Here is a 13,718-nt window from a genome sequence, read left to right on the forward strand (position 1 = left end):
CATGTTTTGGCAGATATTTGTCTGACCTAGTAATCATTTGTTGCAGGTGAGAACAAATAATCTTGCTTTCATTCTAATGCCAATGTAAATAAAGGGTGGGAAAGAGTGTAGTTTAGGACAAGCAAATTGCCGCCCTCTTCCAGAACTATTTTGAATTTAAATTTCTCCTTTCTGGTAGGACAGAGATTACTTATTAGATATTATAAAGCTGATCCTTTTCAAAAAACACTGAATTGAAACTTTCCTTTCATGCTGATTTATTTTTTGTGGTGAAACTGGGCAGACTAGGAGCTCATTATTAGAAACAGTTTGGTTCTGAGCATCATATCCTGAAAAAAAAATGCTGCCACTTGAGGTGGAATTGCAGATATGGGTATTGCTGTCATAAGTGCATAGCATTAGATTTCTAACATAAGCTGTGTATGATGTTGTAACTATCAAACAGCTCTTCATTCTTTTAGCAGATAACACAATGTATTGTTCAAATTCTCATGACCAAGAGGCTTAGTGTGCCGAATGATGTCAGGCTTTATGATCTGACTGAGGCTGAGGAGATTAACATGCAATCACCCAGCAGTGTGGTTTGTCAGTTTCTAAGAACAGTTGTCAAATTTAAATGAAGTTACAGATGAGAACAGCATGCTGATTAGAGTGCTAAGTTTAAACCAACAATATTTAATTATATTAATGTACATTTTTAATATAATTCACATAATTTCAAGATGGCAGGATTGAAGCCATCTACTTTGAGATTAGCAAAATTAAGTATTTTTACCTCAAAGGATTATGGTTTTTTGATACCTTCTTCAAGGTGAACTTCTGTTGTTTCTTCTTGTTTGTCTGGGAGTCTTTGGGGAAAGGAGAATCATAGAATCATAGAATTGATTGGGTTGGAAAAGACCTCCAAGATCATCAAGTCCAACCCTTGGTCCAACTCCAGTCCGTTTACTAGATCTTGGCACTCAGTGCCACATCCAATCTCAATTTAAAAATCTCCAGGGATGGTGAATCCACCACCTCTCTGGCCAGGCCATTCCAATGCCTGATTACTCTCTCTGTAAAGAATTTTTTTCTGATCTCCAACTTAAATTTCCCCTGTCAGAGGTTGAACCTGTGCCCCCTTGTCCTATTGCTGACTGCTCGGGAGAATTTTCGTGCAGGACCATATTCCAGGTTCCCACCAGCACTTAAGTCCTGCGTTGATTTATTAACCTTCAGACAGGTAGTGTGAAGTTGATCTTTCAGCTTCTTGTTTTACTCTTCTGGAAAAATATTAAAAATAGTTTACTCCTGTGTGAAAAGATAAGGCTTTCCTAGCTTTGCAAATAGGTGTTCGTTCAAAGCTACTTAGAAAAAGTGCTGTTACATTCTGTGTAGAATAGCTTTTCAAAAACAAAATGTCCAAATACTGATACAGGAATTCAAAAAATAACTTTCTTTTTGTATAGATTTTCTGTAATGAAGGTTTCTTACCCAGATGAACAGACGAAAAGGAAAATATTTTTAAGAGGCAGACCTGAAAAGCTATATAAAAATGGAATCTCTTGGGTTTAATAATTTAAATTTCTGTTTTCTTAAGATGAGTGTAACCTTGTGATTGTTCTGACTATCTTTGCAGAGTCTGCTGTGACTGCAGTGACTGTTAATGGTTCAGCTCGAACTCCAAGAAGAGGTCAGAACAGGAGCACACGTACTGCAAAGCAACTTGATACCGATACAAAAATTATTGAAATCCTTTGTAAAGAGCATGATTGTAATTTAGATGAGGTAATGCCTGCATTTTAAAGTCTGATTGGTCTTGCTGCTAAATCCCATCTGGAATATGCATTTATTTAAATGGTCTTTTTCTAAGTGTCAGTACTTGTGCCAGCTTAACTATTCTCTCAAGTTCGGTAGTGAAGGTATTCTACCATTCTGTAGTTTCTCTAGTAGGTAGTTTAAAAATCAGACAAAAAGCCCCAGAACAAGCACTTGGCTATGAGTTGTAACTTTGCCAGGGAAACTGAACTGTGAAGAGTGATGGATGAAGTTACAGGCTGAACACAGCATGTAGATGCAGGTATGCTCTGAGAGGGTTCATGGCTGCATCCCAGGATGAGAAAATGTGTGCACCAAGCGCATTGCTTTTGTGGGGGATCTTAAAAAAAAAAGCTGTTTCCCTTTTCCTGGATGAAGAAATCTATTCCTGTGTCAAAGGACTGATTTTTGAATATCCAGATGGAAGTAGAAAGATGAGAGGGCTGGAAGGAGTGCAGTTCTTTCCCAGTTTAGTCACTTAATGTTCCAGCAATGGACTGCTTCTGCATGCTTACATATCACTGTGTTTTGGGTCTGTAAGGAGTTTCATTCTTACTTTCTTGAAAACAAAACACTGTGCATTACAGAAGTGTCAGTTTATTGATTTAAAGATGCAAAAGCAGTGTATGCATGGCTCTACATTGCTAATGTTACATTTTTTCTTTTTTTTAGGTCAAAAATGTGTATCTCACAAGCTTTATTCCTTTCTTGAATTCTGCTGGTATTGTAGCTTCAAATGGACTGCCAGAGGTAAGTGCAGGAATTTAAAGGAGTGTAGTGGTTTGGCCCTGGCTGGATGCCAGGTGCGCACCAAAGCCACTCTATCACTCCTCTCCACAACTGGACAGGGAGAGAAAATACAATGAAAAGTTCATGTGTTTAGAAAGAGGTGGGGGGAGACATTGCTCATCGAATACCATCACAGGTAAAACAGACTGAACTTGGGGATATTCACTGAATTTATTACGAATGAAATCAGAACAGGATAACAAGAAGTAAAATAAATCTTAAAAGTACCTTTCCCCCACCCCTCCCTCCTTCCTGGGCTCTGCCCCCACGGTGGTGCAGGGAGATGGGGAATGGTAGTTACAGTCAGTTCATCCCATGTTGTTTCTGACACTGCTCAGGGAGAGGAGTCCTTCCCCTGCTCCAGTGTGGGGTGCCTTGTAAGAGAGACAGTCCTCAGTGGACATCTGTGACATGAGTCCATCCCACAGGCAACACATCTCCATAAACCACTGCAGTGTGGCTCACTTTTCCATGTGGAGCAGTCCTTCAAGCACAGTCTGCTCCAACATGGGTGCCCCACAGGGTCACAAGTCCTACTAGGAAACCTGCTCCAGTGTGGGCTCCTCTCTCTATAGGTTTGCAGGTCCCTGTAAGGAGCCTGCTTCAGAGTGGGATGCCCATGGGTTCACAGCCCTCTTACAGGCATCCACCTACTCTGGTATGGTTCTCCTGCAGGAAGTGCAGGTGGATTTCTGCACTCCTGTTGACCTCCATGGGCTTCAGGGGCACAGCTGCTTTACTATGGTTTTCATCGTGGGCTGCAGGGAAATCTCAGCTCCAGTACCTGGAGCACCTCCTGTTCCAACCTCTCCACTGGCCTTGGTGTCTGCAGAGCTGTTCTTCTCACACATTATCACTCTCGTCTTCTCTGGCTCCAATTACATCCGCCCAAAAACTTTTTTTCCTTCTTAAATAGGTTATCACAGAAGGTGTTCCTTCCATTCCTGATTGGCTTGTCCTTGGCCAGCAGCATGTCCATCCTGGAGCTGGCTGGCATTGGTTCTGCTGGACACAGGGGAAGCTTCTGGCAGCTCCTGACAGAAGGCACCCCTGTAGCCCCCAGCTACCAAAACCCAACCACACAAACCTGATAACAAAACTAGTGCTTCACTTATGCCAGATTGCTTAAGATTCCCTTTACACATTGATGAAGTTCTAGTAGCTTCTTCTAAAATCATCTAGCAAAATGCATTGTTTTTCAGAAATGTCACATAGCAGGCATTCCAGTATTCATAAAGCATGTTTAGCTTTTTCATCTGAGTTTATTGAATTAATCTCCCAAGGCTAAACCAGTGCTTTTGGTCAAAGTAAAATACGACATAAGTGTTGCATATCTATGATCTTGGTAAGGCCATTCATCTAAAACAGAACTATTAAAATGTTAGGTCTCTGAAGTCACTCTGTAAATGCATACAGTTCTAAATTACCTACCTTAATTTAAATATAAATGAGACATGTTACTGTAGTTATGTTGGAAAGATACCCAAAAGGTTACGCTCACTTTCACAACTTGGCAGAGTTGGGACTGCTGTGTCCTTAGAGAATTACTTGCATCTTGCCAAGCTGTAGACTGGATGCAGCAGATTGCCTCTATGCAATTGCATTCAAGAGTGTACCTTAGTAGGTAACTTCTTGCAATGTGTTTGCTTTCATCATTCTTGAAAGGGTAGGTCTAGCTGTGTGTCACCAATAGATGTGGTAACCTGAAAATAAGCAGCTCTGAAACTGATCAGACTGGTAAGTCTGCAGGGTTCAGACAGGTGGATCTTCCGTTCAGTTTCACAATGTGTTGTGTGGGAAACAAAGTACAAGACTGACTAAAGATCTTAATCTCTTCCTAAATTAATTCCAGGGTATCAGTAGCCTGTTTAGACTTTTAAATTTGTGGGTATATATAGTTGTATATGTGTGTGTGTGTATATATACACACACACACACACACTATATATATATATATATATATAGTGTATATATATACAGTATATGTATATAGTGTATATTTATACTATATGTAGCGTATAATGGAGATACATAGTATATATAGTTCATAAAGAAACCCTTTATGAACTTCCAGGAAAAAGTCATTATATAGCTTATTCTCAAATCAGAGGGTTTGCATCCAAGTCTGCTCAGCTTAAGCATAGTGTCAAAACTAAGACTCTGCTGGTGAAGATTTTATAAAATGATGCAGAAGAAGAAAAATCCACTGCATATTCCTTACTCCTGAAACTTGAGTGCCAAAGCAGAAGGTTACAGCTATATTTCAGAGATGGTTCATAAATGTAATCCAGATAACCATCAGTCATAGCTGAGGTCACCAGTACAGTGCCTAATAATGTGGCACCTTGAAACTGACTTTCATTTTCATAAATAAACCACTGAGCTTTTAAATAAATTTTATTACTATTTCCATAGGAAGAAAAGCATTTAAAGCTTAATATTGGTATTTCATGTCTCTTTAGTATGTGTTGGTCAGGCTTTATGCACTGTTGAATAGATTAATACAGAACCCTTACTTTTGTCTGAAGGTTTCTTCCTAGTTATCCCAGTACAGCCATTTTGTCTAAGACCTGATATTTTTTTCTAGAAACTTATTAAATACTGTGATATTTTAGATAAAAAGAATGCATAAGCCATTAGGTAGATAATAAAAATACAATTAACTTTTTAAATAAAAAACTAGTACTAATGAGAAAATTGAAATATAATCTTTGATTTAATAGTCCTTATCTCAAAGTTTTAATTATGAGATCAGTTTGGAGGAAATCCATTTGGCAAAGGTAAAAGGAAGAGGTGAGGAGCAAAGCTATGTAGGAGATATTTGCAGCTTTCTCTCTCTTGGGACTGAGAGGGGACTAGTTTGGGTTCATATGGACTGTTACCTGTTTTTCTAGCAGAAATTGGCCAGAGCACAGCATCATTTAGTGTGTTTAAGGGCTTAAGGAACAGATAATTGAGGTGACTGCCTGATTCTGCAGGAGCACAGCAGCAGATTTGAAGTGGAGGCCTAGATTAAAAAAAATTGCCGACTTCAAGTTAATGCTAATCACTCAAAATAAAAATAAAAAAAAAATTAATGCCCATTCAAAAAACCAAACAAACTTTTTCATGCAGTATGAAGTCATATCAATATGGGGTCTAGTCAACTAAGGAACTTTTAACAGCTACTTAAAACCAGCAAAGTGGATTTGAAATAAGTCTGTGTTTTTGCAGAAAGAGACATGTCTCTTCAGAACTACACCTGTACAAATATATTAATATGAAATGGGGAAAGTTGTCTCATACTCAGAACAAGCAGGTTTGAGTTTGGGCATTGGCCTCCATCTCCAGACCATCAGAGACAGTGCCCTGATTGTCCAACAGCTGTTCTAGGAACAAATATTTTATTATTTCCTGCTCCTGGAGACACCCCTCTTTTCTGGATGGAAAGATTTGCAGGTCTGTTTCCCATTCTAGCTGCTCTTATCTTGTCTACAGTGTCAAGACCTACATTTCTTCAAAAAAGTCTCATGGTCTTGGATTGTCTTCTTTTATAAACAGTCATTTTTCTCTGGATGTGTTTCAGCTGTTATATAAGAAGTAAATTTGTGAACTCCAAGGTCATTCTCTTAGCATTTCAGCATTGTATTAATGAGGTAGGACTAACTTATTCAGTAAATTGTAAAACTTGTTCCTGTTAAATAAATTTGTGGTTTTTCCAATGTTTGTTTCAGGTTGAAATTATCTTGAAACAGTATGAAGAGCTCTATCTTAAAAACAAAGATATAGATGCAAGATTATTTCTGAATCACGATGAAACTCTACAGCCTGATGTCATAGCATGGTAATATTGCCATTTACTGCTTTCACTTTATAAGAGAAAATTTGAACTTGCGTTGCATTCTGCCCCCTTGTGTTACAAATGGAGATCCCGATCCTGTTGACCTTTTAGGTTTGTAGTTGAGCTAAGGTATTTCTGGCATAACCAGCCTTGCTTTACATTATCACTTAAATAATGAAAAAGCATCTGAATGTGACTCTATTTAAAGTTATTTGGAAGCTCTGCTCTGACTCTCACTCTATGCAAGCTCCTGTCATCCAGAGGAGCTGAGGAATTGTAAGGAGGAGGCAGAGGCCATGTCGTGCTAATTGATTGATGTGCCTGAGGCAGTGTTATTGCTCTGGAGCCACCAGGCACGGAGCCTTGGGACCTCACTGTCCACATTCTCCTTCCTGCAAATGGATGGTGGCATTTGAAAGCTGCCTGCTGGGAACGGTGCTCAGCCCATTCTGACTTCTGACCTTTACCTGCAAATAGGGAAAGGGTAGTTTCAATGGGACAGGTGGTTTCGCAGAATAAATAGTGCCTGTTTACAGTACCTGTGCCCAGGCACATTACCTGGAGCTGTTGGAGTGATCAGAGATCTAGAGCACCTCTCATTATGAAGGAGGGCTGAGAGAGTTAGGCTTGTCCAGCCTTGAGAAAAGAAGGTGCCAGGGAGACCTTAGATCAGAATTTCGGTTCCTCCAGGGAGCTTATAATAAAGATGGGGCCAGAGTTGTTAGCAGGGCCTGTTTGTGGCAGGACAAGGGGAAATGGTTTTATACTGGAAGAAGGTAAGTTTAGACTAGAGAGAAGGAAAACGTGTTTTGCTACAAGGGTGGTGAAACACTGGCACAGGGTGCATCCCTAGAAACATTCGAGGTGAGGTTGAGCAATCTGATTTAGTTGAAGGTGTCACTGCTTGTTGCAGTGGGCTGGACTAGATGGCCTTTAAAGGTCTCTTCCAACTCAAAGTGTTCTGTGATTCTGTTTAATTTCTTTTTTAGTTATACACCTAAATTCCAGTGAAATGAAGCTGCTTATAAATAGAACTCTAGAAAAGGAAAAAGCTTAGAAGACAACTTTGGAGCTTATCTAGTCTAATGTCCTGCTCTAAGCAGATCTACTTGGGAGTTTAATTTATAGAATCACAGACTATTCTGAGTTGGAAGGGACCCACAAGGAGCATTACGTTGTTTAAACAACTGGAGTGGTTGGACATTTAGATCTTTTAAAAATTAGTTCCACAGCTGTCTCTTTGGATTAATAGGTCTTTGTAGAAAACATTGTTTTTTTTGAATTACATTAGTTCTTCATAAGTTTGTTTTTCCATTTCTGTAGCTCACAGTTGGAGAGGACACCACTGAAAAACAGTCCGGAGGAGGAAATTAGCCTTATACTTCCACAGACTCCTGTTCGGTATGAGTTTGGGGGTTTTTTAGGTGTTTTACCATAGCTCTGTATTTTCTGGCTGCCTTATGTGATACCGTATGTGTACATGCACATGCATTTCTTCTATGACCTTTCGCTTTTTAATGTTATTTTCTTCTGCTTAGGGAAAGATTTAGCATTTCAGAGTAATTACTTTTGGTATTTTTCCTGTATTGAGAAGATGAACATTTTAGAGTGCCGGTATATTTTGTTCAATTGGGAAAATGTGTAAGAAATGTGGTATTAATTGGTGATTGTTTGACGTAGAATCAAATGAAGAAAAACCTGCAAACTTGAATTCAGTTAACCAAAGGAAAGGAGATTTCTGTGTACCGTTTTTCCCTTGGGCCACATAATTTTTTGACAAGATCAGTACGTTTTTGCTTAGAACTTTTTGGACGCTCAAGAACCAGTCAGCTGTGTGACTGCAATGCCATGTGCTATGTAGGCAGAGAAGTGTCCTCACAGGGAGTCACTATTAAGGTGTCAGGTTTAGGGAAATTAAACAGTGAACTTTTGTTTCGTGCTTGATACATAAATGGCTTTCATTTTAACATGCTCTAGAGAACTTAAAATATTGTACCCTTTATTATTACTTCACCTTTCTCAAATGAGTAAAATTATTTTTGTTTTTATTAATAATACTTCTGCAGTGGAATTTGCTTATGGAGGAATTAATTAGACTTGGGGCCTGTGCATCGACTATAAATCTGCTCAATACTATCTGCAGAAACTGTTTTCTACTGAAAAGAGCAGCAAGGTTTTGAAAAGCTTCTTCATAAAAATAATAAAAGGAGACATGCAGCTGAGATAACTATTGATCAGTATATAGAAGAATTTTTAGTTGCCTGTGACTGCAGAAGACTTTATTTGATTTCCTTGTGGCCGCTTTTAGTCTTGTGCTTCAAATCTTTATTTGCTAGTAGTGTATTTTAGCCACAAAGGAATCGGTTTGCCTTTTGGTTCCCAGACTGAATGTGCGGTATCAGGAGCTACACCACCTGTAACACCCACTGTTTTTAACAAGAAGGTCTTTGGCAACAAATCCCATTTTTGGCAGTTACAGATAATCACTGACACTTTTAAATTATAGTAGAATTAAAGCCTTCTCACATTGTGAAAGATGCTTCATTGAAGTTCTTGGCATGAAAGAAACTCCTTGACATTAAGAAAGTCCAGGAGTGCCAAGTTTCTGCAATGCTAAAACTTTGAAATGTGCTAAACCAGCTTTGATCTTGGAGCAGGTCTAGTGAGTTATTCAGGTTGTCTCCATCCACACTTGAGTTTTGCTCTGAGTTTTCCAAAACTGTTGGTGTTTAAGACAATTCTCCTAAAGGCTTGTTCCCCAGCACTGATTTTGGGCTGTAGTTAACTGTTTTTCAGAAAGTCACAGAAGTGTCAGTAGATGGCAGCAAACATTTCCTCATCAGCATAAAGTGGAAAGTGTATCATTAAGTCTCCTTAAATTAAACGGAAACCCTACAGGACATGCTGAAAGCACCATACTTACTAATTTGACTCTTCTTATAATGTCGTATTTCTGGACTTAGACACTTAGGATGAGCTTTAAAGCCCTCTAAAACTGGAGAGAATATAAGAATTTTTATCAGTGGATTTGTATCTGGTCAGTTACATAGAAAGTAGTAGATAAAATTAGTGTAAGTACTATTTCAGAGCACAATAAGAATTGATTATGTGTTTTCATTTTATTTTTTTTCCACTGTCCTTACGCATTTGCTTATAATTAGTAGATTTCTGGCAGAAGTAATTTTATCAAAACCTTCTAAAAAGTAGATTAAAGAAAACTACATGTTTGCACTGCTACAAAAGTAATGATTGAATACATTTTTCTTAATCCACTTACTTGCCCAGTGATATGAGCCAAATTGAGGTTAAATGACATAGAAATTTAAAACAGGCAATCACACAATTCCAACGAAAACTACAATGAAAAATTTAGAAAGTAACAATACCACGGAAAAATCAAACTGTTTCTTATGTGTTAGGAGAAAAATGAATCCACTAACCCATTCTTTTGGTTATTAAAATTACTGCAATTCATAACTAAACTATTAGATTATTAGATAAAAAAACAGAATTCACAATAGTTAACACAGTGCAGCAGTTTCCCCTAACAGGTTGTTTGGTAATTGGAGGTGAGAATTAAAATCACAGGGATTTTTTTATAGAATTTTTTATAGAATCGTTCAGTTTCTGAAAACTGTCAAGCCAACCTTAATGCTTAATCTGTATTTTATTGTATTTTTCCAGAGCGGCAATGAATAACATTCAGCAATTGATTATGATTTTAAACTCAGCAATTGATAAACCCTCAGATACTCTCATCACATATTTCAATGTAAGTTAAAAAGGGGTATAAAAGGAGAGAAGATTATATATTCCACTCTTCTAAATACTCCACTTTTATTTATGCTGATGAGCTGATTGAGAGATGTTACAAAGTGAAGTAAAATGTCTGTTTTTATCTTTCCTTCCCCTACTTTGCTTCATGTACTTTATTAGAATTGCACAGTGAACCCTCACGATAGTATCCTGAAAAGAGTAGAAAATCTTCACCACATCTTCAGAAAGAAATTTGCTGAAGCAGTTGGGCAGGGATGGGCTGAAATTGGCTCCCAGGTAAGTAACAGTTGGGTTAAATGTTACTCATTTTGAGCTGTGTTGGTCCTAGCTAATGTAAGACCTGACTTACTGACTGTCCTCCTTCAATGTGGATCACTAATGGAAAAAAGTATTTTTTTCAAATTGAAGAGTACTTTTTTCTAAAGTACTGTAAAGATAGTATTTAAATTCCCCTTAGTGTATATATAAGGAGCAATAGGAACTAGGTGGAAATATGTTGGAAATAGTTACTGAAGAATGGGAAAATTGCTGGGCAAAATACATTTAGCGAAACATCTATTTGCATTCATTAAGGTAACTTGGCCCAAAACTGCAAAAGGTGACTCACTTCCTTACAAAATTAGTAGGGCGTCTGTGCTTTCAACAAGGATTTTGGAAAATAAATCCAAATAAGTTTGCCTTCAGCAGTCTCCTTCCTGTCTGTCAACCCTGCTTTTTATCCTGTTAGCTATGAATCAACATGAACACAGTTTATGTTACACTTGGTTAAGTCTTCATGTGGTTGGGGTAGTCACACACTTTCATACTTTGAGGCATCTCCAGAGTTATTGGCAAATGGAACTGGGAACAGTAACGTCTTTATAGTGGCTCTGTCATAAACTGAACATGTCCTGGATTCTTAAACCACAAGAGTCTGCCTGTTGTAGTCTGTTAAACCTTCTTGTAATATTCTTGAATTTCTCCTTCTAACAGAGATACAAGCTTGGAGTACGTCTCTATTACAGAGTAATGGAGTCTATGCTGAAGTCGGTAAGTTGAGTGCTGGTAGCTTGGTACTGCAGTGCATTTAGAAATACTAAGAGTATTCATAAGTTTGGTCTGATTTATACATTTCAGGAGGAAGAGCGCCTCTCAGTGCAGAATTTCAGGTACGTGCCCCTAACTTGTTATTGAAGTATGCTATTTTAGTCTTAGGACAAGTACTAATAACTTCCTTTCTTTTTAGCACACTTCTGAATGATAATATCTTCCACACATCTCTTCTGGCATGTGCTGTTGAGGTTGTCATGGCTACATATGGCAGTAAGTTAAATCTAAAGTCCTAGATAGTATTGTTATTTATTGATAATTATTGCTGTTTTTTCTAATATATACAATAAATACCAAAAAACCCCCAAAATCTTCTCAGAAATTTCTGAACTAGCAATGATTCAATAAATACAAAAAGAAAAAAAAACATTAAAAGCGAAAGAATGTAATACTTGTTATAATTTTAGTCCTGTTTTTCCCTTCAGGAAATGCATCACAAAGTGATGGTACCAGTGCCGAAACAGACTTGTCTTTCCCATGGATTCTCAATGTATTTGATTTAAAAGCTTTTGACTTATACAAGGTGATCGAAAGTTTTATTAAAGCAGAGCCAAGCCTAACACGGGAAATGATAAAGCATCTCGAACGTTGTGAAAATCGAATTATGGAGTCTCTTGCGTGGCAATCTGTAAGTAATACTTTAAAATAGTATTTGCCTTTGTATGACATACTTAAAAAGAAATCACACCTAACTCTATAAAATAAGTTGTGGTCTTACTGAAATTTATTTCTCCAAAAATAAATTACAAGAGCAAAACAGGATTAGTTTTGCCATGTCTTCAGGTTTGGGGAAAAAGCGGTATATCAGAGGAAGAAGTCAACATTGCTGATTTATGTGATTGTAAACCCACATCATCTTACTACTCTGGCATGAATCATAAGGGTAATACGCTTAAACAGTGTTTTGGTACCAAAGTCAAGGCAATAAATTCTATGCTTTTATTTGAAAGTTAATTTTTTTTAAGTTACTATTCCTACTTGACAATAGGGCTTTAGTTCTGGGCACCTGACATGTTTGTTAATAGTACTTAAAATATTGTTTCACAGTGTCCTTTGCACTTCAGCCACTTTGGTATTTTTGGATGCCATTACAATAAAATGCTGGAAGGCTGGGATTTTTTTGACTGGATTTCAGTAAATCAAACAGTGTTCTTTTTATTATTGGTTACTTATAAACCAGAAATATGTTATTTATGCCAGAAAACAGGAGGCTGTAGAGACTGGTAATTTTGACCACAGAGGCATAATGCAACCATTTAAGAACCCATCCTATATCTTTTAGTTCTGGAAAGTTGAGAAAATATGGTAAACCATAGCTAATAGAGTAGTTTAATTGTGAAGTGAGTTTTCTCTTCAGGGTAAACTGCATTTTGTTTGTGTACGACTCGAGAATATAAAATTAACAGTTTTCTAGTACGGGTGATACTTTACCCAACAGAGGGGTTGTACTGCTGGATTCAAGGGGCATCATTGCCCTGAACAGAGAGAGCCTCATCTAGCTTAGAAGAAAGATGCTGGCCTCAGGGTAGTATGGAAGTAATTGCCTTGATTCAGGATGAATCTAGTGGACCACCTTGTGCCACTTAATTTTCTTTGCCGTCAAAGTCAATGGGCAAATGTGGCTTTCTGAATATGCCCCGTTAGGAAGGTGACCTTTCCACTGGGGGAGCCAAGACTTGTGTATCCGGCTCCATGCTCATTGCCAGGACACTGTATGCGCCCCAGGATTTCTGATGTGGTGCTACAGCTGCTGTACTGGAGTGTCATTTTTTCCCCTGTAATGCGTTTGTTCGTTTGATGTCCTGGGAGATGCACATCCATTGCTGCATAAATTTCTTTGTGGTTTTGCTGTTCTTTGAATAAGATGGCCTGAAAGCACTTGAATGCCTTTCATCAGAGCCTACAGAAACAGGGAGAAGGAGGCAGGATTTTAAGAGGCAGAGAGTGTTTTAAGAAACTTGCAGGCACGTGAAAGGTGTTCGTTTGAGAATTGTGACTTTCAGAGGACAAAAGACAGAGGTACAGATAACCCAGGTTTGACTCTACAAGCAAAAGTGTCTCTCACTACTTTCTACAAACCAGTTTGAAGCCAGCTAACCAATCAGGAATTAGTCATATCTACCAGTTTCTACCCAGTCATTCAAGTCCCACATGCAGATAATATCATTTGGACCTGGACTTTCAAACTGGAAAATCCAATCAAATGTGTTTTCAAAACTTACAGGTGTTGCAGGCTTTTGTGAAACAACTTACAATGTCAACAGGAAGCACAGGTTTATTTCAGGTTTTTTGAATGCTCTGCTTGAATGTGTATCAAATCTCTCTTCCTGAGCTTCTAGAGGCATATGTTTGGTACTGTTTGGTTGCTGGTTTGAGTGTTCATAGCACTGAGTAGTTCATTTGAGAGAAACCTGCAGTGATCACTTAGTGCCAGTGAAATATGTGG

At 38.1% G+C, this 13,718-nt stretch overlaps 1 protein-coding gene across 3 annotated transcripts in view; it reads left to right on the forward strand.

Moving 5' to 3' along the window:
* The window catches only part of RB1 (RB transcriptional corepressor 1), a 73,396-nt gene that overhangs the window by 15,019 nt on the left and 44,659 nt on the right, over positions 1 to 13,718 (forward strand). For all 3 annotated transcript variants that reach the window (XM_071551251.1, XM_071551268.1, XM_071551260.1), the window contains 10 exons: positions 1,619 to 1,767; positions 2,470 to 2,547; positions 6,300 to 6,409; positions 7,730 to 7,807; positions 10,091 to 10,178; positions 10,343 to 10,459; positions 11,156 to 11,212; positions 11,300 to 11,331; positions 11,409 to 11,485; positions 11,698 to 11,900. In XM_071551251.1, coding sequence (XP_071407352.1) covers positions 1,619 to 1,767; positions 2,470 to 2,547; positions 6,300 to 6,409; positions 7,730 to 7,807; positions 10,091 to 10,178; positions 10,343 to 10,459; positions 11,156 to 11,212; positions 11,300 to 11,331; positions 11,409 to 11,485; positions 11,698 to 11,900 — 989 coding nt within the window. The remainder of the gene's footprint in view (positions 1 to 1,618; positions 1,768 to 2,469; positions 2,548 to 6,299; positions 6,410 to 7,729; positions 7,808 to 10,090; positions 10,179 to 10,342; positions 10,460 to 11,155; positions 11,213 to 11,299; positions 11,332 to 11,408; positions 11,486 to 11,697; positions 11,901 to 13,718) is intronic.

Source organism: Pithys albifrons, chromosome 1 (assembly GCF_047495875.1).
Source record: "Pithys albifrons albifrons isolate INPA30051 chromosome 1, PitAlb_v1, whole genome shotgun sequence".
In the NCBI taxonomy this organism is placed as follows: domain Eukaryota; kingdom Metazoa; phylum Chordata; class Aves; order Passeriformes; family Thamnophilidae; genus Pithys; species Pithys albifrons.